Source organism: Mchenga conophoros, linkage group LG23 (assembly GCF_057382185.1).
Source record: "Mchenga conophoros isolate Kocher_MC1m ecotype Shallow Benthic linkage group LG23, M_conophoros_male_GT1.1, whole genome shotgun sequence".
Lineage (NCBI taxonomy): Eukaryota > Metazoa > Chordata > Actinopteri > Cichliformes > Cichlidae > Mchenga > Mchenga conophoros.
Genome location: NC_140547.1, coordinates 34,435,639 through 34,460,027, shown reverse-complemented (window position 1 = coordinate 34,460,027; position 24,389 = coordinate 34,435,639). Strand labels below are relative to the sequence as shown.

Genomic DNA, 24,389 nt, shown 5'->3' with positions numbered 1-24,389 from the left:
ATTGGTAAATTACCCTACTGGCTTGCTCAGGTAAGTCTGGTTTAACTGGAGTGACCATGGACAGTGTTTGGACTCTTGTTGTGAGGAACATTTAACATATGCACACTATAACTTCATACATCTGTCACATAAGCTAGAAGTTTCTATCTTTTGCTCTCCTATTGGAAAGACGTACCAAATGAAATTTGAAACAAGTCTAATGAATCTCTGTGTTATTCGGCCTGAAGTCAGGGCTCTGTTTCTGGGGTGAATATATTATGTTCGGCCCAATAGCTTGGCATGGCAAAGCTTTCCGTTTGGATTCTTCCTGGTGTCACCGAGCTGCTCTCTGTACATCTGCTCCTCCCAGCATACCTCGGCTCGTCCAAATCAGACAAATGCTCTGGCCTTTCCCTTCACACGAAACATACTGGTGGTGCTGTGCCAGGCCTCGTTGTCCTATTGCCAATCTGTCTGACGTGATGAAAAATGGCGTGTTAAATGCATCATGGCGCGGGAAAAAGTGGTGTTTACATGTGACAGACAAGCAGCAATTACCATCTTCTGAGTAAAGCAACCCTGAGTCATTTTGGATTAGTTCAGTAGATATTTAAGCCAATATACAAATAATATAACTGGCTATGGCTTTTAAGAGTATCTCAGACCTTTTCTCTCAATGAAAATTAGCAAGCGTAGGCGTTTTCTCTCTGTTAACTACATAACATGACATTTAAACTGTCGCTAATATTCATTTGTGTTCCTGATGTTGCTGCATTTAAGTTATCTTTATGTAACCTCTCTTAGCTTTGCTGGCTAATATAAATAACAACTGTTGGCTGTAGCTTCAATGCTATCATTGTTTGCATAGCTGTGTAATGGCCTTTGGCTCCATTGGTAGTCATTAGCATAACCTTTTTGAGTGGATGTATTCATAGAAGCAGACTTGCGTCTGTTACCTATGTACCCTTGCTTTCCAATGGTAGGGGATACTCTGTGCTCTGAGTAGCATTTCCAGCAGCTTTAACATTTCTCTGTAAATGCCAGTGCATTTGTTACAGGTTAAAGTATCAAGACAAGTACCTTGATAAATGGGTCCAAAAATACAGTATTTAAGCATTGTGACTGTGCAAATATAATCTAAATATGGCCTCATCTATCTGGCTACTGGTCAGGAACGTTCCTACATGTTCTGCATTTTGCCATGGTTGTGTTTTATGAAAGTAAATTTAGAAAAGATTTACGTGGAAATGCAAAGACCCTCACAAAACTGGAGGAACAGGAAGTCATTTGCAAAGACTCGGGTGCTCCCCATTAATAATTAAATGAGCCGGAAGCTGGTCCCTGAAGCCTCAAGAATGTGTTGTTGTAGGACCTGAGCTTGTCATTGAAGCTGAAGCTATTTATTGTCAGAGATAGCTGAGCAATTTTCCTCAGTCAGTTCCATGTGGGGACTTTTACAGAAAGGCAAGCTCTACTTGCCTTGCTTGTCCTGGCTGAATACCACTGCTCATACTACAGATGGCAGCTTTAATGGCACGTTTGTGTCGATTTCTAAAGAAATATCATAATTGACCAACCATATTTGAGCTGGTTTTTGCTGCAAACGAATAAACAGTGTTTGGAGTATGTGGAGAACAAAAGAAAGAGAATGTAATCTTGAAACTACTATCCTTTCCGTTTTGTGGTAATTAAGCCGTAAAACATTGAACTTAACATGATACAGAAACACAAGGAAACAAAGAATGCTGGGTCAAAATGACCCAGGACCATGATACTTAAGCTGGAGACCCCAAATTTAAAACAAAAGCGTTAGGACTTTAGTCAAAATCCTTCTAGGAGCAACTTGTGCCACTTGGTGACTATCTCACACTCAGATGGCAGCTGGCGGTAGTAGTCCTTGTTCTGCTTCGTTGAGCTCCATGAAGCTACACGTGAACCACCTTGCACCAGAGCAGAAGAAGTACTACCATCTCACAGTGTTGCTAGCTACAGTCCAAAGTTACAGCTTCTCTTTCTCATTCCACAAGAGCACTGAGCAAATATCATATTTTATGGATTGAGCAAGTGAAAAAAAATCAAAGATACACTTGCCTACGTCTATCCCGTAGTACCAGTATGCCTGCCACTACACAGCTGAAACCTCAAGTGTGCAGTTGTACCATTAAAGTAACTGGTTTTCTGGAAACAGGGGCAAGATACGTGCCAACTTTGGTTTTATAAAATTCTCAGAAATTTCTAGCCTGGTTTTTATTCCTCTCCCTTAAAATGTTTGCTTTAGTCACACAACACTTTCAGCTTTTAGAAGAAATCCCCCATCGATGCCTTTCCCACCACTTTTTAGATTAAAGGTTGATTTTGACAACTTAAGCTCTTTGACAACTTAAGCACTCTACTCCAACTCATGGACCTGACACACCGCTTTTTTTTGCTGGAGAGAAATAAAATTTAACATTCTCATTTTGCAGACCTGAAGAAGACTCTCGCAGTCCTGCTGGATAACATCATGATGAGGCTGGGCAAGCTAGAGTCCAAGGTGGAGAACATCTACAATGGCACAGGGCCCAACCTGAGCAACGGCACCAGCACTATTACGCCCAGTGCTCCAAACTCAGAGAAAGTAAACGTGGCAGGTATGTGCGGCAGTCTTCTTTCGCTTTGGAATAGAGTGTTTGTGTGCATGCTGTGCCAAGGTGGGGGGCAGTCTAAAGGATTTATTTTGTATTTGGATTTGTAAATGTTATCAGTACAAGCTTAGAATCAGACACCTTCCTGGCTCCAGTGGTCATTGATCCTGTGCCACTTAGAAAGACTATAAATGTCTCTGTGCACTCATCCTTTTAGAAGTGTTTGATACATACACAGTACTGAGAAATGGGAATAAGCTGATTGTGGCTGTAGAAAATTTCTTTAAAACTACTCTAGTCAATATCTTTCCTGCGGCATGCAGCTAGCTAAACTTTCCCAGTATTGCCACTGCACTTGATGGGTCCAGACCGCATCCTTGGACTTGATTCAAATAAGGCCTGTGTTCACGCTGCATGACCCTTTTATTAGTTTTCATTGATTTTCCTGCCAGCTTTCAGATGATGAATTCAGCCCAGCTGAGAGAATGAGGTGTTGGTTTTTCTGAGACCCCTCTGAGGGACTTGCTCTCAGTTGTTTGCGCAGCATTAAACAGTAGGAATGTGAAGCTGCACAGCGAAGCAGTATGTGCAGAATTGGATTAGACTGATTGAGATGTTCAAAGAAACACTGGCATTAGTGTAATTCTAATGAGAACTGCTGTGCTGTGCTGCCGCCATCATTTTGGAAGTGCTGATGAGGCCTTTGTGAATTTGTTATTTCACATGACAAAGGACGGTAAGAATACGACAAAATTATGTAGAGTTGAATGAAAGTGTGAGTGTTTGTGATGAAAATACCTGTCAAGGATATAAACAGGCCACTCACTCTTATAGCAGTGAATTCAAAGAGATACAGTGTAGAACATTTGAAAGGCAACACCGAGTAAATTACATGACCAAAGTGTGTGAAATGAATGTATATTGTTTTCAGAGCTGCCCAAGGAAATTAAGTTCTAGTCATATATACGGGCAGGGCAGTTTCTATTAGAAAATTGAAGCCGTTGAAGTTTCCTCCAGGGAAGAGAACATAGATCACCTGCCCACAGATCTAAAAGAAAAGGCAGCGTCGCATTAAAAATCTTATGGCTGAGTAACTAAACAGATTAATTGTTTTTTATTTTGTTTAAAAACTGTTATTTCATCTTCTTTTTCTTTTTTTTGGCTTTAACTATATTCTATAACTATATATGTAACCACCCTGCACAGGCCTGTGGTGAGCCGCGGTAAACCTTGGATGCATCATTTTGAAACAAATGCAAATTAAAAAAAAGAAAATGTGATAATGAAAAAACAGTAATCAATATAGTAACGGTTCCAGACGGTGTCCGACTTTCAGAATTGCTCAGTAAAAAAAACAAACCCTCACTTTCTCTTCCTGTTTCTGTGATATTCAAAGCCTGCTTTGCAGTCATTCTAATGCCACATCCTTTCACCTGCCTTGGTTTGTTTGCCTGGCACTAAAGCAATTTTCTGCTCTTCTTTAGCATCTTTGGAAGGTTGCCTTTGACTGTACCTCTATGAGTTCTCTGCTCTTTCACTAATAGAAACGTTTGTACAGTGAAATGACTCAAAATGATGTGTTCAAAAGCCAGAGTACTCTGGGCTTTAAAAAAAAAAAGACAGGGATCGTTTTAAAAGAAGCTGTTATAATTGTTAGTGAAGCCGAAATGTTTGACTCATCGGTTGATTTAGTTGATAGTTGATATTCAGTCGATCAAGATTGTCAAGTTAGTGTTATGCATTGAATCGTCTGGACATCTTTCAGTTTCTTGACGACGTTTCACCTCTGATCAGAGAAGCTTCTTCAGTTCTGAAGCTTCTTGGATGAGATGTGAAAGATGTCCAGATGCTTTTCTTTCCAAGCTCCTTAGACCAGGAGTCATATTGTTTCTCATTCGGGAGCGGTTTTCAGTAAGCGCATTAAAACCATTGTGCATATTCTTTCTCATGTTCAAAATAACAACATTGTTTTTTTGTTGTTGTTTTTTTACTTGGGGTAACAATACTGCAGTCTGTTTGGGGTTGCATAAGGTTCTGATCTGCAGTTACTGTGTTACCTGTAGCTGATGGCAGTATTTACACCCCCCACCTGTACAGAAAATAAAGCCGTACTCTGCTGTGGGCACGGCTGGCAGCAAAATGAATTTTAGCCACCAAACAGAAGGAATCAATATCTGTTTCAGTGGATTCTATATTTAGAACATTTTCACTGCTTCACCTGCTGTCAGACGGGCCTTTACGACGAGGAAGCAGAGCTGTTACGCTCCACCAGACTCCACTGACAAAATGAGGAAGTTCGCCTCATAAAAGATTTGAGCTGTCTGCTGCTGCTTTGATTGGTTATTTAGTGGTGTATTTGAATGTACTCGTCAAATCAACAGTGAAAGTATCGAGCAGCGCCAGATTTCTGTGAAATAATAAAAAAACCCAAAAAACTCAGCAGACTGTGGCGAAAGCCGCCACAGTCTGTGTGCAATAGTTTCTGCAAATCAACAAACTTTGCACCTGTTGCCCCAGATTAAGATTACATAAATGTGTCCTGTCAAACTTTATTATATAAATTTATATCCATTGTTGAAAGAGCAGCACTGTCTTGCTCTGTGAAGTACAGATGGAGACGTAATACAACATCAAAGCATAACCATATCAACAATATTGTCCCATTCCATCTCCATTATGAAGATATATCTATGCATTAATATATGTAATTAAAAACAAACACACAAACAAAATGTAATATTATGACCCAGTCCTAAATTTGAGCATAAAACCTTGTCATTAATTACAGCTTAATTACATTTTTGCAAACCAAGGAATTAGCAGATTAATCAGTAGCTAATTGCAGCTGTAGTGAAGAAAAAGCTTACATGTAATTACATGGAAATGGAATAAAAAAAAAATAGATGTAATATTTGTAGAGGTTTATGGAAGGCTAGACTTCTTAGATGGAGCGGGTTTTGTGACATTAGGTGGCGGTTAATGAGCCCTGCCTTTGCAGGCAAGCGTGATAAAACATTGTCAGAGCACTCTTGGCTTGAACTGCCCTGTTCCACAGAAATCGTAGCTGGACCTGTGACTCATCTCAGTGAACTTGCAGTGGCCTATTGGCCTAAAACAACCAGTGGCACCCTTCAGAGACATCTGGAGCCTGAATGTATGTCAAAGCTGACAAAGCTGCACCAATGTCTCTCTTGATAGTTGAACTAAAGGCCCCAGCACTCCAGAGCCTCCATTGGAGCATGTCCTCTGTCTTGGAGCAGGGGCAGTGCTGTTGCCAGCTCCACCGGCGCTCCTCCCTGACTGGAACGCAATTACAGAGATAAGAATCTGGACAGTGAGTGCAACACGCCTGCCTTTCAGGGAGGCTGCTATCAAGATGGAGCTGAGCAGCAGCTCTGGGACTGCGCCGTTTCCAATGGAAAGAGGGAACAGAAAAGAGGCGCATAGAGAGACTACAAACCAAAACTACTGGAGTGAGGAGTCTTTAACTCCTCACGCCTTTAAATCTCACATTGCTGAAATAAAAATGAACCAGGTCTTTAGCCACATAAGGCCATGAATGATTTGCATACAATGCTGGTAGTTCCCTGCCAACTGTTTAGACATTGTGAAGAGCTCCTTCTGTCTTGAGATTGCAGCTGCCTTGCGTTGTGTGTTGTACAAGCTTCATTAGAGGTTGAGGAATTACATTAACATGGTACAATTTTTCTTCAGCCAAAGACAACGGGCACAGATGTCTGTTATGGTGGCCTTTAGATTGCTTCTTAGCAGTAAGCAGATGGGGCCTGGTCAAACTGCATGTGATGCCATGTCTCACCACGCTGTTGCTAATGTAGCTAATCAACCTCTCTAACCATGTTTCATCCAAAGTTCTGCCCCTGGCATGGAGTCTATGTAATCTCCTTCTTCTCACACTCACACACACACACACACACACACACACACACACACACACACACACACACACACACACACACACACACACACACACACCAGGCATAGAGATAGATGTAACGAACGGTCAGGTGGTGATTTGCAGCATCTAACTCTCCCACGACTCTCACTTGTTCCGTTTCATTCCCCCTGCGATGTATTTCTCTTCCCTTTGCGAGTGTTTAAGGTTATCAATGTCTCTTCCGTCTCAGCCACACCACTGGTGATGTTTGGCTGATTTGCAGCTCGCTGTCTCTCAGACGCCGCCGGCCAAACAGAGATGCTTGCATTCACCGCTCGCGGCATCTTTGCCGCTTTGTCTCTTTCAGCTATCGATCGGCTTGATTTTCTGTTTAATGTTCTCAGTGAAAGATGAGATCCAATCCTCAGTATCAACAAAGGAAAGAGACGAGGATAGTGCTTCTGCTGGGAGTTGCTGGTGGCTCTCTCACTGTGCCTTATTTTCTCTTTATTCATCTGCTCGATATTCCTCATTTTCCAAAGCCACTTGTGTGTCCAATGTACCTCACAACAGGACGTCACTATTATCAGTTTAATAATAAATACATTTTTCTACTTGGGTTTAGATTAGACTGGATAGCATCTTGTTTTTGAAGGCCTGGATTCTCGGTGTACAGATGAAAACTAATAAAATACACATGCAATTCAATTCATTGCTAATAAGTTGCAGAGAGATGCTATCCACTCCCACACACTAAAATCCTCCCACGAATCCTGACTTTCATCACCCTAAAATCTTTGAATGTTGCATAGCAGCATAAACGAAACCAGAATTTGAACCATTGCTTTTACAGCTGTTGGATCTGTGTTGTATTTCTCAGTGTTTTAGTTTCGCCCTTCAGTGTTTCTTACAGATTTACTTTCTAGTTGTGGTTGTGGCTGTCAGTACTCTGCTCTAAAGCCTTGGTATAGCAGCACATTAAGCAGTAAGGGTGGCTTTGCAAGTTAGTATCTTATGTCTTACAGTGTCTCACAGGTTAGAGTGGACATCGATACATCTTATAACAGAAGTGCTGAAGACTAAACTTTAGCGTTTAAAAACCTAGCATCATCGGTCTTGACGTACCATTCAGTCTCACCCATTCTTAATTCAGTCATTCACCAACCAACTTTAATCTCAACTTTAATTTTTAAGGATTAATTTTTTGAGGATAATTTTATCTTCTTTTTTTTTTTTGCTCCCAGTACCAAAGTTAAGTGGCAGTATTCTGGCTCTTTAAAGCAAAAAGAATCTTGACCGTCTGCAGTCAGTCCAGAATGCTGCGGCAAAGCTTTTAACAAAGACACGAAAAAGAGAGCACAGTAGACCAGTTTTATACTCACTACACTGGCTTTCAGTACATTTTAGAATTAATTTTAAAATCTTAGTACTGACTTTTAAAGCTTTGAATCATGACGCTTCTCTCTATATTTCTGATCTTTTAGGACCTCACACTCCCTCTCGCAGCCTGAGATCATCTAATCAAAGGCTGTTGGTAGTTAGTTAAAACCAGAGGTGATAGATCTCTTAGAGCTATGGCCCCCAGGCTGTGGGAGTCTCTCCCTCCATCTTTACGTTGCCTGGATTGTATTTATTCTTTTAAACATCATTTTAAGACTCATTTATTTAGACTAGCTTTTAATTAGATTTGTTCTGTATGTTTGATTGTACTGTTTTATGTTTATCTGTTATATATTATTGTGAAACACTTTGTGGTTTTTATCCTGTCAAGAGTGCTATATAAATCAATAAAGTAAAGTAAGTAAGGGTGTTGGCGATGACCCGATGCATGTTAAGAGTTCAGCTTTGATGTGGCATTCTTGGCAGAAAGTCTCACTCTCCTCTACTTCCTCCACATCTTGTGCGTACCTGCCTGTTTTAGTTTGACGTGGACTGAGCCTCTCCAGGACTTTTCCCACTTGCACATGATTGCACGTCAAGCACAGCAAACTTCTTCCGCTGTGATTGTATTTGCCCCGTGTGCATACTTTCATTACCTTATAGTATCTATCGCAGCAAACTGTGTACTTAAGTCTGATTTTCAATGAATGGACATTCGAGTTTTGCCATACGATAGTCAAACTCATGCCATACTTTTGCAAGCATGCCTGGAGTCACTGTAGCTGTTGTGAAGCTACGGCAGCCACACAAAACTCACCAATCTGCTCTTTCTATCAGTTCATTCGATCATTAGCAGTTAACAGCTGCAAAATTAAAGCGCGTTGAAATCTGTGTCTCATGAATAAGATACTCCATGGATAACACATTTGACTCTATTAGATTAGATAAAAGGGAGTCATGATGGCCAGTTTTTTAAGTCCCCCGCCCCCCCCAAAAAAAGTTCACAGTTATCAAACATCAACATACTAACCCATCTGAAGGCTCTTTACAGATACAGATATTTTTTTGTTGTTGTGAGGTCACATAGTGTAAATCCCCTCGTGTCGCTCCTTTCCCTCCACACTCTTATTTCTCTATTTCAGCCCTTTATCCCGCAGGCAGGCTTGTATGTACCCTTGAGGTCTTGACTGGGTTGAGTGGAAGGAACATCTGGGGATGATGCGCCATTGGCTGCGACACGTGCATCCAACTTTTTCTTCTTTGTTTTCGTCTCTCATCTTACGACTTCCCTCTTTTTCTTTTTTTTCTGCCCAGTGACTGTTTGCAGGGAATCTGCTAATTATGAAATCTGACAAACACTGAGAGTTTAACGGTGTTAGGTCCAAAACGCCATACCATATTTTTCTGCTTTTACCATTTCTAATTCTCGTCCCTCTTGTTTACCTTCAGTCTCTTCATGCTCCATGTTTTTTTTCTTTTCCCCTCTTTGTATGCTGCCCTCTCTCTTCCCCCCCTACATCCTCTTCCTCTGTGCCAGTTTTGCTGCTCTGCTGGTTCAAGCCGCTGCTCCGGCCCTATAGGAATATAATCGGCTTTGACTCCTTCCACCAAATATCAACCATTTCCCCAGGCATATTTTATATATTTTTTTTTATTTTTTTATTTTTTAATAGCCGGATAAACACACACACTCACTCCAGTTTTCATTCACTGCAGCTGCAGATTTTTCAGGATCCAGATGACAGAACAGGGCAGCAGGCGCACATGAACGCAGAGCTGATGCAATTCAGTCCTTTTTCACACAGAGACTGACGACTGCATTATCGCCCGTGCTTGTTCATATTCGGGTTGCATGTTTAGACACCCACCCACATACGAGAGGAAACCAAATTCTCTGCATATTTTCCTGCATCGTGCAACTGCCTTCCTCTAAAGCCGTATCTTGCATTGTAACACCGGTCGCAGAGAGTGCATGTGTCCAGCACTTGGTCAGAAACAATTCAAGGTTTCAGGCCTTGCAGAGGAAATGGAACATCTGCAATAAACTTGCTGCTATTTTTAGTCTAGTTTCTCAGGTCTGTTTAAAATCTGTCATCAAAACAGTGAATTCTTTGAAGACACAAGCCAGTCTTCACAGCCTTGCCCCTCTAACCACAATTGGTAGAAATCAGCAGTGGAACATTAGTCATAGCTCAGCAATGATGAGAGCTAATCACAGCTTTCTGGCAGCCCTGTGTCCTTGTGTCGCTTTTGGTGCAAAATCGGCATCGTCCTCTATTTTCGGAGGGAACAGCGAACCGATCAGATTGCTCGAGCACAAAAGAGGGACTGATTACAGACAGTTTCTGTTCTGTGCAACAGAGGAAGGGAGAGTAATATGAAACTTGGTGTGGGCTGGATGTTGGGGTTACGTGGGGAAATTTGGATTTGGTTTTTTAGCCTCCAGAACTTTGCAGTGGAACACTTGTGTGGACCAAAGGCAGAGAGACACATGTGTTTTGACCACTTCCAAACACGTGCCGCCTCATATTGGGAAGCCCCTCTGGTGTGTGTGTGTTACCCTGCTGTGGTCCCTTCAGGTGGCAGCCTGGCCTAAAGAAATGGCTTTCAGTAGCTTTTGGGAGTTTCATTTAAGGGGTGCAGGTCAAGTTTTACAATATATACAAACACTGTAAACGCAAAAGCTGTCCGTAATCCTTCTATAATCCTAATGTTTACATTTTTTACATTTTGGAGTGATGTAATTATTACTTGCCTACCTCTCTGTGTTATTCTGGGTTATTAATAAGTTTTTAATAAAACGTAATTTCCTGTATGAGACATTGAAAAATTGAGCAAACACTGAGCTCGTTACACATGAAGAAAAGCTTGTGTACAACAAATGTAGGTAAATCTCTACCTACATTTGTTTAGCTTTTTTACTTAAGCAAGCAATCTCAAGATAATATTAAGCTGCCTTGTCCTACCTATGCGTTGATTATCATTGTATTTTCTGTCCATTTTTCTTTGAGGCAGTGAGTTTGCACAGTTTATAAAAAATGCATCAAATTTTACAGTGTACTCAAAAGTTAGGCTTAAACTTTTCTGTTTCTGGCATTTTCTGCTTTAATAATTAATACAACATTTTGTTTAATAATGTGAATGAATGTGTATTTGGTATATCCTGTACCAGAGGTTTTATTTTTTTAATGTTTTTTATTGCATTTAGATTTAGAATTCACTGAACACTGGTGTAGTCTCCGTAAACATACGCATCAACACATCTTTGTGCTTGTTGTCTTGGTAAATTTGACCATATTAAAAAAAAAAAAAAAAACTAACGACATTAGTATTATTATTTTGTACTGTTTCAGTCAGTGTTTATTTTTTCCTAAAGTTTACGTCTTTAATTTTAGTTTGTATTTCTTTTAACTAATTGTTTTCTCACAGTTTTGATTATAATAATCTTGATATCTGCTCTCTTGCTGTGAGGCAATAGCAAGAAAAGGAAGTAAGACAAAACCGTTAGCATGTTCCTTATTTATAGAAAAAAAAAACCTTTCCAACAGGTAGATATAATTGAGTTGACTTATTAGACAATTATTAATTTAACTGTAATGGAAAGGGACAGGTGCTATTAAAATGTTTTTAAAGGGGAAGCTTTGAATGAATCAGTGTGGCATTGATAGAGGATTCGATTTCACAGGTTTAATGTTTTATGTCGCATGTCACTTCCTCATATATAAGGTCACACAGTTTCCTCTCTTCTGAGTGAGCTCTGTCTGGAGCTTTCAAATACAGATCTAAAAGTCACAGGGAAGTAAATGAAAACAGCAGAAAGGAACATTAACTGTATCACGTCTTAACGTGTCTGATTCCTAGAAACCCTTAAGGTCAGCCGGTGGCATCCGTAGCGTTAACTTGAACTTTAACTCCGCACTTGAACCCAAGTAGACAGCTTACAGCTGAGTTAAAAGTGAAGAGCAGAAGCACTGTTAACAGGCTGAACAGGCTCATAGCCTAAGGAGGTGGTGGATAATCAGCTTTATGATAAGGTTTGTGTGAAGCCAGGCGAGCCAATGAGAGTCGAGCTAAGTTGAACTTGTTCGTAGCACTCCCTGATGACAGTCGCTGATCTCTCCACCTGCACAGCTGTCGAATCTCTTTGGTGACTGTGTTCGTCAGCCTTCCTCGTGTCTAATTGATGAGCTGCTGCTGAGATGTACCCTCGCTGATACCTCTGCTTCTTCTCGCAAAGTGCATCTAAAATTAGTGTTTCTAAGCAAATGGATCAGAGGACACGGCGACAGAGGATATGCTGCACTTCTCCCCTCTGTAATTTATTTTTTTCATTTTTATTTTTCAAGCTTTTATCTCAGTTGTCACCATAGTGACAGTTAACGCATCGTGTGCTTTAAAATTGCTCATTGCTCCAGCGTCTTTGTTTAGCTAATTGTATTGTTGAGAGTTAGATTCTTACCATCTTGCACTTGCACAGCCCTTCTCTTTTGCATTCCAGTTAATTTGGTGACTTATTTGAGTCCCACTGACCAAATTATGCCATTAAAGCAGGGCCTTGGCACATGTCACGTTATCTGAGGGTTTTTAGTTAGGAACGCCTGAGAGGGAAATCATTGAGAGTGAGATGGATACAGAGAATAACAGAAACCACATATAACATAAACCAGATGTCTTCAATCCAGTTCTGGAGTTGTCAAATGTCAGATTACCTCATGGACTTGGACAAACACACATACACACTGGGACAGGGAATGGAAGAAAAACCCTCTGTGTGTGTTTGTGTGTAATATCACATATTGTTCAGAGATGATGCTATTTAAGGGCTCTCAGATGGCCAACACTGTGTGCTGGGAGCTGGCTAATGGTGACCTCAGTGCTGTGAGCTCTTGTGTATCTTATGCAAGTTGGAGTGATCTCATCTGTTTTCTTCCTCTGGTTCTCTGTATTTTTATTATTGTGAGAAAAAATCTAGATCGAATAAATCCTTTTTGGGATTCATTTTCACTACAAAGGGTACAAAAGTGTAACCTTTCTTTTGGCCTGACACACCCACCATTTCCTGCAAGGTTTAGCCAATCAGAAGAAAGCAGGCTTGGTTGGGAGGTATAGTCTTGTATGGGGGCGGAGTTAAAACTGCTGTCTATGAAATAAGGAATATTTTTGAACTGTGAATCATGCAAAGCAACTCTAGTAGAGTCTCTGTATAAAGAAAGGAGGTGAAAATGTACATAATATGCTCACGTTCAAGAAATTTTATTAACATTATACATAATTATGTTATGAATGACCAGAATACTTGATGACAGCTTTAACTGACTTTTTCTGGTTAACTCATGAACTATTTACATATCTAACATACCACTTTTATTTTAAAAGCAAAAGTAAAAATGATAGTATGTTTGTTTTTTAGTTTCTAGCAGTTCTACCATCAGCTCTCTGTTTGTATAGCCATCCCTCACAGGGTTGCTTGTTTCTGTTAGAAATAAGCCAGGTTGTTTCCTAGAAACAGCTTTGTGGGTTGTTCTTGGAATACTCTTTAAAGGAGTTTGTTGTTTTAAGCTCCATGCATGGTTTCCTCTTCCCTGCCTCTGTTTTGTGTACACTAGACTGAGGTGTGGTTTGCTGCTTGGCTTTTCACCTCAAATTGCCGCTTATAGACGTCAATCATGCTTCACATCATCTGATTCAGCATCAAGCTGCATGACAGCTAGGAACTGTGAGGCTTATTTCTACATGAGAATTTCTTTATTTCTTTTCTGGTCAGTAAAGGCCCTGCTGATGCACCTTGACACCATGCTGGGCGGGGTTGTTTCGGCCATGCTTTTCCCAGCTTTAATGTGCAGCAGTAGATGATTTGTGCTGAAAATGATCGTGGTTCTCTGTGAAGCAGGTCATTTTGTCCGACCTAAACATCCCTGGCGTAGCAGAGGTGAATAACTAGGAAATTGCTCCTTTTGAGGCAGCACCACCTCTTCTACGTTTGATCATGAAAGGAACTATATTTAGGTCGTCTTTGGAAACTGCTTCTTCCACTTCATTACAGCTAGGAGAGAAGATTTGCCTGGTGGCGTTGGCGCTTGCTGAATGACAGGCTGCCTCTTTGGCTGTTTGCTTGGTTGGTCTGTTGGGTTGGTTGGCAGACTGACTGGGTGGATGGAATGACAGGAACTTGCACAGAGCGAGTTCCTGTCATTCCACCCATCCATCTTGTGTGCTGCACAAGATGGCCCCGTCACCAAATAGCAAATCACAAGTCACATTTGTTTAGCTTATTCAATACACACAGTCAGCAGATGTTTTCACACAAGTGTGATCCGCCCCATGGGTTTGAGAGCTACAGCTCTCTTATTTTTCATTTTTCTCTTATTTGCTTTCCTCATGTTTTGCTTTGCTTTCATAAGATGTCATTAAGTTGTAACTCTGGTATGTGAAATAGTAAGGGGAATTAGTTTATAGTGACTGCATATTTTAACAAAAGTTATTTTTTTAAAAATAGAAATTTAGCTTCATTGTAAGGGCAAACGCATCGCTATAGGACATGATGTAATATTAGCATTTGTTCCAGCCTTGAGATTTAAGTACTTTAAAACCAGGACTGATATTTGGTGATTACAAAATCTGATATTCCGATGGGTCTAATGTTTAATAGTTCAGACAGGTCCGGCCTCCATTATTCGTTTATAGAAGGCCAAACCTTACTCTGGCTGTTTGTTGCTCAGCTCCTGCTGTTCTCAGAAACAAGAAGAGGTTTTGATTGTGTCCATCTTTTGTGAGATACTAGAGTGGCTCTCAGGCCTCCCACAGCTTCCCTCAGTTTTCTGCAGAGCAGTAACTTCACATGAATTGCCAAAAAAAATCTTGTGCATTGTGCTTCAAGATTACTGTAAGAAATAATGTGTTTGGTGTAATTAGTCGGCCCAAGACAAAGACCTGTTATTCCGACTGGTTTGCTGTTGTACCTCTGTAGGAATCGTGGTAATCATTTCCTTATCGGGGGTGGTAACGGAGTCCAAACAGTGAATCTGTTTGTGTGATAATCTCTCTGACTGCTGTTTTGGTGTCTCAGCCCCACTAACTTTCTCTAGGGGCGTCTATCTTTGGGTTCTGACACGTTCTTATGGAAAACACCCAATTTCTGTCCCGCACTTCAGGTGTGTATGAAAGAAATGTCAAATCTTATCAGCAGAATGACATTTCATAAGATCAGAAGTTGTTTTGTGGTGTATTATCATTACCAACATTACTAATGTTGACATATCACAATCAGGTAGAGCTGGGCGATATAAGATTTTTTCATATCACGATATGTTTTTTTCATTTCAGGCAATAACGATATATATCACGATATAAGCCAAATATATTTGTAAGATTTAAATGTGCCATTGCTCACAAGTAAAATGTGAAATAATCAGCAGCTTGTTTTGATTTAAATATTTATTTCCCATAATAAGTTCAACAGGGTAGATGTACTTAAGGAACATGAGACTTTTTCAGATAAATAAAGGCAAATATTGCAAACTACACAAAAGGCAGCCGCTAAAGCGTTTAAGTTTCAAAATAGAACAAACGAAACAGACTAAATTGTCAATTCCACTTAGAAACAAAATATTAATTCTAAAAATAAATCTTAGTTTGTTTTACAGAAGAACAGACAAAACTGACTAACTTTTGTCAATATCAAATAAACTGAGAACTAAAAGGAAATTCTCAATCTCTCCTTGTTGTATAGCTGAGCTTTTCAAACAGTTTTAACAGTTACTTTAGTCTGACAAAAGCCGAATGACGAATTAGCGCTTCCAGTCAGAGACTGAGGCTACGTCCACACGTACACGGGTATTTTTGAAAACGAAGATTTTCCGTTTTCATTTTAAAAAATAATCCCGTCCACACATAAAGGCAGAAATGAAGGGAAACGCTGCTATGAACATGCCAAAGCAGCAGGTGGCGCTAGATTCCTAACCGGGAAAAAGTAAACAAAGCTGGGGCATAGAAGCAGAACCGAGTCGTATGTGTGGAGGGACAGTAACTGTGTGTATATGTAAGCATTTAAACACTGCAGAGAGTACAATTAACAGTATTGTAGAAATTCATTTCACCGAAACAATAACGTGGCGCACAGTGTGACGTCAAAAAATGCGCACACCTTTGACGCTGCGTTTTCTCCGTTTTTCTAGTCCACACGTAAATGCAAAAACGGAGTTTTCAAAAATCTTCGTTTTCAGTGACCAAAAACGCCGCTTACGTGTGGACGAAAGGTGCAAACGGATAGAAAAATCTGCGTTTTCAAAAATACCCGGGTACGTGTGGACGTAGCGCATGCACCAGTTTATTGTATTTCCAGACTTGCTTTCGGCACAATTTACAGTGCACACTACTCTGTTTTTTGTCAGACTTGAAATAGCTGAAATACCTTCACACTACGGAACTTCTATGGCTCTTCCGTTCGACAATCTCTCCGGCATTGGAACCATCATCTGTTTTCTCTTCGGTCATGCTCGGTTGATTTTTCTAGTCGGCACACTCATTTCCTCCATTACCCGGGCGGTACGGTGGCTGGCTGCTTCCCAAACAAATACACATGTGCGGCTTGGCACTTGTGCTGTACGTAACAAGTCACGTGACGTGACGCTGCGGCTGTGATTGGTTCGGCTCTGCGCTACTTAATTTGGATTGGCTGCTCTTTTTTTTCTTTTTTCTTTTTTAAGAGGACAAGAGCGGCGAGGTCTATCGCGATAGTTAAATTTTTCTATCGAGAAAAAGTTATATCGCGATACATATCGTTATCGTTCTATCGCCCAGCTCTACAATCAGGTATTTCTTCTTTTAAGCTTCTTGAAGGCTGAGTGTCTGTTCTGGCAGTAAATCAAGGCTATCATTGGCTGATGATGAACTTCAACATCGATGGATGTTGAAAATGATATTTATTGTATGTGATTGTGTTGTGCTGTCCTAAACTGTGTGAGTGTTAAATCTGTTCCACTGCAAATGATTGCAGCTACTGCTACTGTACAGCATTGATCGTGTTGTTATTTTTGTGTGTGTGTGTAGATTACCCAAGTTAAAGTTTGACATTGATGAACCACAGTACTGAGGAGAAGGGACTTTGAGTCAAGTGACTCATCTGTGGCTTTTATTTCAAGTCAGGATTTGACAGGATAGTAAACTGGTTTGGATGCCAGAGTAATCTTGTCAGTTTTTACTTTCTATAGTTTTTCCCAGCACAACATTGCAAGAAAAGAAGCTAAAGGAAATCTGTCAATGAAAAAGGTTTATTCCATGACTGTTATGGTGAAAGTAAGACAAACATTTTGACATGAAAATATGTAGTTTCAATTTCACTTCTACCTGAGTATAGTTACTGTATATCGTTACCAGTTCAGTATTTGTCAGGGAGCGCTCTGGGTTATAATTATTATCTTTATTATAATTACTTTATACTTTATTTTAATACAGCATAACTAAGGGGGGGGACTTGAAGTTGACATCAAGCAATGATGAGCCAATTGACCCACACTAGCATCTTGCTGTGTGTCGAGGTAAAATAGCATTATTTTACTATTTATACATTCATTACTGTGACATGTTTTTACCTATGAGCGCACTTGTTATCAAATGCCACAGTCTTATTGGTCAGATCTGCTTAAGCTGGGCACACACTGCGATTTTTTTTTTCTCAGTCCTATATTCAGCTCCTGCTCAAACTATACGGTTGAATAGCAGGGGTTAGAAGTTCGTAGGTCACGATGCAGGGTCTCACACTATACAGCCCCATGCTCTGATGCAACCTGAGTGCTCACACTGTGCATCCACAACATGAAGTGGTATGGATGCACAGTGCAAGAGACAGATTTTATAACACATAATCTGTCTCTTGCTCTCCCTCTCTGTCTTACACACACACACACACACACACACACACACACACACACACACACACACACACACACACACACACACACACACACACCGAAAAGGCTTGCCAAAGTTCTACCAGATGGTCCTCCATCACTTGTGTCCAGATCAAACATTGCACTTCTGTGCTACTTTGTCTTTTTCATTTCCATCTTTGTGTTTGCACAAACAGGTTTGATTTTCTTGTGACCATACGATTGCTGATTGTTAACTTTTTTGAGATTTGACTTCTTTGCTGTATTTTAATAAATATTTTCCAGTATTGATATCAAGTTTAAACTCATTACGTCAGCCTGGCATGCACCTCTGAGCTTTTTATCCATTTGCCTTCCATTATTTATATCCTGGCACTAAAGGTCAGGGCGGATGACGACTCTGAATGACGATATCAGAAAAGATGATTATAAGACTGGGAGCCGTGCGGGCCAAGCACGTTAATCCTGCAGGGACATTCAAATCAGTGTGGAGGAGATCTCACAGGAGGTCTCTCCTCCAACTGCAGCTTCTGGTTTTTATTCTTCTACTGTTTGCATCACTGCAGCTTCAGCTGGTGCAGCTCTTGCCCTTGTGTGGTTTTTCGTTTTTATGGAGTTAAGACTACAGAGCCGAAGGTGATGCTATCGGATGACCATCATCCCTGACCGCAGGGTAATGGCCAGTCTCCATTTGCAAATTCAAAAGACATCCAGACATAAAGTGCTGAGAGTGTTCTGCACTGGGATGATTGTGTAATTTTATTTCATTTCACACTGCGCAATAGGTCTAATGCAATTCTTGTCACATTGTCTGATGACTCATGTCATGGGCATAAATACTTGTGCAAAACTTCCAGTTTCGTTAAAGTAAAAATCAACCCTTGTGATCTCTTGTTTTATTTGGAGCAGGAGCGAGTACAACTTCATGTTGTGGCAAATTCTTTTAACGCACAGCCTCAAAGCACTTTCAGGTATTTTTCTTATTCGCTGGTCTGTCTTAATCAATTTCAAATGAAACGATGTGATGAGTTCCTACTTTGAAATTACAGACACAAAGACGAAGCTCTCGAGTCGTCAAACAGATGCTGTTGTCTTCGATTTGCAGAAAATAACTTTAAAGTACCTTTGTGGGCCCTCCTTTCCAGTTTGATGTTTACATTGGACTCTACAAAGGTACCTTTGCATAGACCATGGTTCATAATAATCCTAGTTTGTTATCCTGGGCCTTGTTGCAGACACTCAGCTTGAAACAAGCTCACTTTCAGCCATCTTTCTTCTGATTGGCCACCTTTTGTACAGAAAAGGCTTGAACAGCTGGTTACTGGCTTGTTACCACAAGCTTCACTCACAAAGTCACACACATTCTGCAGTCCTGTCTTTGTAATCACCTTAAGACGGGGCAGCTCAAGGGTTCAGCATGTTGCCCAAGGATGCTTTGACATGTAGGCTGGAGGATTCAGTGTTGTATAAATAAAATTGCCATTGCCCCTGTGTCTTCTCCCTCGCCACACCGCCAGCAGGTCGTAGCAGATGTTTGCCCCTCCCCGAGCCTGGTCCTGCTGGATGTTTCTTTCTGTTAAAAGGGAGTTTTTCACACACCCACCTCATTTTGGGCAGGTTTAATGATTGTTAACTACTGTATGTGACAGCAAATAAGGAGAAGCACAAGAGGTGACATTTAACCAAAGCAAAGCCTTTTGAATTTAAACATTGTTTGTTATTGCTTCCTTATTATATGATGCTTGCTGTCCATGGAGCATCACATCTAAACAATTCCTACACTCTTTTGTATCTTTACTGCTTTCTTTCTTGTATCACTTAGCATCCGTTTAAAGTTGTATCGTCACAGTTACCATCGTGTTCTGCAGAATAGCAGTAGCAGAAATTGTTGCATTGCCAGTTATTACAGCCTAAGGATAAGAAGTAGTGGATAAACATCAACAAGATCAAAAATAAAAACAGATTTTGTATTCACGTGTTTGCATTTAAAATTCTTTGTGTGTTGTAAAGACATCTGATAGGTCATTCAGAATGTAGGCAGTCGCACACAATAGCCCTAATGACCTACATAGTACATGTTTATTGTAAGTATTATAATGTAAACTAGTTAGCAGTCAACAGAAGGGGAAATAAAGAAGGTGTTGACAGTGTGATTGGAGCTAGAAAGATAAATGTGTGACACGGTTGTGTGTGGGCCTTGTGTACTCCACACATGCTTCATTTCCCCTCACAATTCAGACCATCAGTGTGAACTGCAGATGTTAATATTTTTGTCTCTATTATATCCACTGTAATAGTGATGTATCCAGTAAAACAAAACAAAAAACCCCACGCAGACAGATAAAGAATTCTGGAGCTGACTGACTCGACCTTATTGATTTAGTTTCTCTCTCTTTCTCTTTATCCAGACCTCCTAAACGGAGCCCAGGAGAAGTGCGAGCTGCCGCCTTTGGATGGTTTCCCTCACTGCGAGGGCAAGCTCAAGGTGAAGCAAACATGCAAACACACATTAAAAACAGGCCTCTCCATCCCACTCTCTGAGCACAGCTTTGAAAAGGAGGTTTGAAACATGTGAAAGACGAGTTACTGAAAGGAGAACTGCCTGCAGAAATTCATAGCGAACAGAAAAGAAAACAAATGACAGTGTAATCTACAAAACATAACCAGCATCTGGCTTATAGCTTTTACATGGACAGTGGACAAAAAGAGTTGATGCAAGGGCGTTAATTAGTTTATTAAATTGCATTAATATTCAAAATATAAAAATAAAAGGTGTAATTTTAGGGCCAATAAAACTCTGAGCTGCAGGTCTGAAGTTTGTTAGGTTGGACATTAATTAACATGCACACCATCATCACGCCTTATTTTCATCAGCACAAAAACTACGTAATCTTTATTAATGTTCCTGTAGTATTTTTTATTATTATTTAAAAGTAGCCTGTGGAGTATTCCTGTGAATACTCTCAGTGTTTCCTGCCAGATCATGGCCTTAAGAGGCACAGGTTACATTCTGCATACCTACCTGTGTGTTAATTTATGGGTGGCCCAGGTATTTGAGGTCAGTTAGTAATGATGCTGTTTTGATTGAAATGGTGATGCACTGAAGAACCATTTATGTAACCCACATGTCACACCGATCGCAACCGATTCCCTCAGCTTCTTTTCAGCACCACACAACATCAGTCATCTCATATATAATGAGCCTTGTAGTTTGTGCTCTACGTTTTTAATCTGTCATATGTTATAAACACGTTGCTGTTAACGAGGTAACGCTTCTGACTCGCTAACAAAAGGAGAGAAAACATACCTCAGAGCCTGTTTCTGTAAATTTGCCTGGATCACAAGATAGACTGGGATAACTGTTACTCAGGTCAACTCAGGTCTGGGAAACACTTTTGTTGCTCTGCATTTTTATTACAGGAAAAATCTGCAATGCAGCTTGAAGCTGGAAACACCCACACAGATTTAAAAGAGCACCACCGGCTCGTATTTCGAATAATTGTGAATGATTAATGAATGTTTTTTTAATAGTTGTTTGCATTAAATTACTCAGTGCATATATGTAGTCGTAATAAGATCTCTTATTACAAAAGTGCAGAGCCCCTAAAGTCCTGAAGGAGGATGCTTTTCATCTGGTGTGAACCTAATTATCTTGCCTGCACAGTCAGTGAAGCTAAAGCCTGATAAGCTGAGTTCTTTGCATTTTTTTGGTGACTGAGTGCAATTAAATCGGTTAATTAGTCAATTATCTGTTGTACACAGGACAGCTAAATATTATTTTCCAAGGCGTCCAACGACTTCAGACACATAACAAGTTTTAGTTTGAACTCAGGATGTTATGCAGTGAAGTTCATCTTTGTCTTAAATCCTTTGCACAAGCTAATTTATATGTTATCTTATATGACGTATATACAGTGTGTTTAGATACCGGGCATAACATTATGACTGACAGGTGACATGAATAACTGATTATCTCTTCATCATAGCACCTGTTCATGGGGGCGATGTATTAGGGAGTGTTAGAAGCACAAACAATGGGCAACTGTAAGCATTTGAGCCAGTTTGACAAGGAGCCAAACTGTGATGGGTAGACGACCAGGTCTCAAAATCTGCAGCTTTTGTGGGGTGTTCCCAGTAAGAAATGGTCAGTATCTATCAAAAGTGGTCCAAGGAAGGAAAAGTTGTGAAAAACTGACAGGGTCATGGTCGGATCAAGCAGACGAGTTACTGTCGCTCAAATTGCTAAAAAAAAAACCCTAACGGCGGTTCTGATAGAAGACAGTCCCTATTATGGAAACGGTAATCCATGATCTTTCAGGGGGATAATGGGCCCTGCCGCAGAGCAAAGATGGTTCATGATGGTTTTAGGAACACAACAATGTGTGAGTAAGCTGTGAGGTGTGTGAAGTCTTTTGGCTCAGACGTCACACAGTTTGACTATTTTTGTTCACTCTTGACTCTGTATGACAACACCAAGAGATGATATCCCTAATATGGTCATCTCAGACACTCAGCCCGACCTGAGCACATTTACCCCCACCCACCTGCTGTTCAGACCTGTTTGCAAGTGGCAACCAATCAGAAGAAAGTTTGTTTAAATGACTTGTTTTAAACAGTGGATGAAATGAGGGGGCTGGACCAAAGTCCATCATAAAGCAAAAAAGGATTATTTCGAAGCAGAACTCATGCATAGCTACTCTAGTACAGTCTGAGATTGAAGAGATGGAGCTGGGAATAAGAAAGTGCTTTCTATCTAGTTAATTCAGTCTGTGATGGCACACTGCTGCCTTCACTTTTAAACAACTAACACATCACTGTTGTTGTGAATGCATACTTCCCAAAACTCCTACATGACACTGCTGTACAGTACCTGCAGGCCGGATGAGCAGATGACAGCCAGGTTTAATTCTGGGGCAGACGGGTACTGGCAGACACAGGTGCATACACCCAAATAAAACACATAACACATGCTGTGTTATGTAAAACAAGACAATGCTTGTCCATTGTCTTGTTTGGTTTTTTGTCTGTGTGTTGGCGAGTCTGTGTCCCTCAAGCTGATGGGGGACTATCATACACACCATCTGCTCAGCCACTCCTAATCTTCCATTTGTACTGTTAGAATTTCCAACTTGGCCTGAGGAAATGCTAAAGCTTTCCTTGCACATACACCATCTACACGAGTGCTGCACATGAACTCCTTTTTCCTTTCAGAAAAGGGATCAAAATTCAGTAAACTGGCATTTCACACGAGTAAAACATCTGAAAAATACATTTTCTCCTACTCACAGAACTCTTTTTGGTCATTGTTTAAAGTAACGCAATCTCTATGCATTTGCCTTCCAAACGACTCCGAGCCCATCTGCCAGTTCTCCCAACTATGAAGCGCTTTGAATAGTCGATTTTCTGTTTGCCAGTGCGCTGCTCCCTTAGGTTACTGCAAATCACCATGCATGACGTATTGGAGCCTACGAGCAGGATAGCTGTCAGTCCACATCTCAGCTCAGCAGCCCTTCCACTTCCACAGAAATGCCATTGCCACAGAAATCTGCCCCCCGGACATCAAATTAGAAGAAGAGTTTCTCATCGCAGTCCGCATCCAGAGTCTCCATCAATCCCGGCTTTCCACACATTTTATTGAGGACATTCTACATTCTTCCATTTCAGTGAAGAATGACATTTTCACATTGAAGGATTTCCACTCAGTCACACATGAAGGTTGCCACTAGGGCTGCCACAAACGATTATTTTGATAGTCGACTAGTCACCGATTATTTTTGCGATTAGTCGACTAATCAGATCATCATCCATTGGACGTAAAACTTATTGCACCAGCAGCATCTGGTCTTATATAACTATCATTAGCTTACAGCTTTAAGTGTTTAAGGTGCTAACTAAAAATAAAGACAAGTTGATGGTTTATTAAATTTTAATGAAATTTGCAGATTGTTTCGGTGAAGTTTAATAAACTCCTTGCTATCTAAAATATAACAGGACACCGGAGTATATTCTCGAGCATCTCACACTTCTGATAATCAGTTGTCTGCTTGACGTTTATTCAGCTGTGTAAAAACTATAACTTTAATCTCAGCCAAACCGATTTACTCAGGAACAAATAAAATACTAAAAAAAAAAGCCCAGCATAACATTTTTAAGTTATCTAAGTCACTTATATATGTTTAACCTGAGTAGCGAAAGACGGCGGTGGGTTTGAAGACGATTTGCGGGGAGTCCGGCGTTCTCACGGGCTCTAGTGAGCCTTGCCCCCGGCTAGCTATCGAGCTAGTGGGTGACAGACGTCTCTGAAAAAGTCGGAGCGCTTTTGAAAGTATTCTCGCCTGAAAATATGCTAAACGTTTATTTTGTGACCCAGAAAGAATAATAAAAGTAATATTAAGACTAACTAGCTGCCGCCATTGTTGGAAACTGAGCTGGGCTGCGCTATGAATTCTGGGACACAGCTACTTCTTTGGGGTTTAACGGCACCTGGCATCCTTGTACATGCACTGCTGCCATCTTCTGTTTCAGTCCGTTATTACACTCTTAAATCCTACTACTTATTCCTGCGTCTTTTGTGATCTTACAAAGCTTCAAACGACTCGTCAACTATTAAATCAGTCGTCGACG

General features: G+C 40.5%; 1 protein-coding gene across 2 annotated transcripts in view; it reads left to right on the top strand.

The window, feature by feature from the left end:
• Positions 1–24,389, top strand: part of mgat5 (alpha-1,6-mannosylglycoprotein 6-beta-N-acetylglucosaminyltransferase) — a 109,764-nt gene that overhangs the window by 26,899 nt on the left and 58,476 nt on the right. For both annotated transcript variants that reach the window (XM_085264927.1, XM_085264926.1), the window contains exons 3-4: positions 2,445–2,609; positions 20,174–20,250. In XM_085264927.1, coding sequence (XP_085121053.1) covers positions 2,445–2,609; positions 20,174–20,250 — 242 coding nt within the window. The remainder of the gene's footprint in view (positions 1–2,444; positions 2,610–20,173; positions 20,251–24,389) is intronic.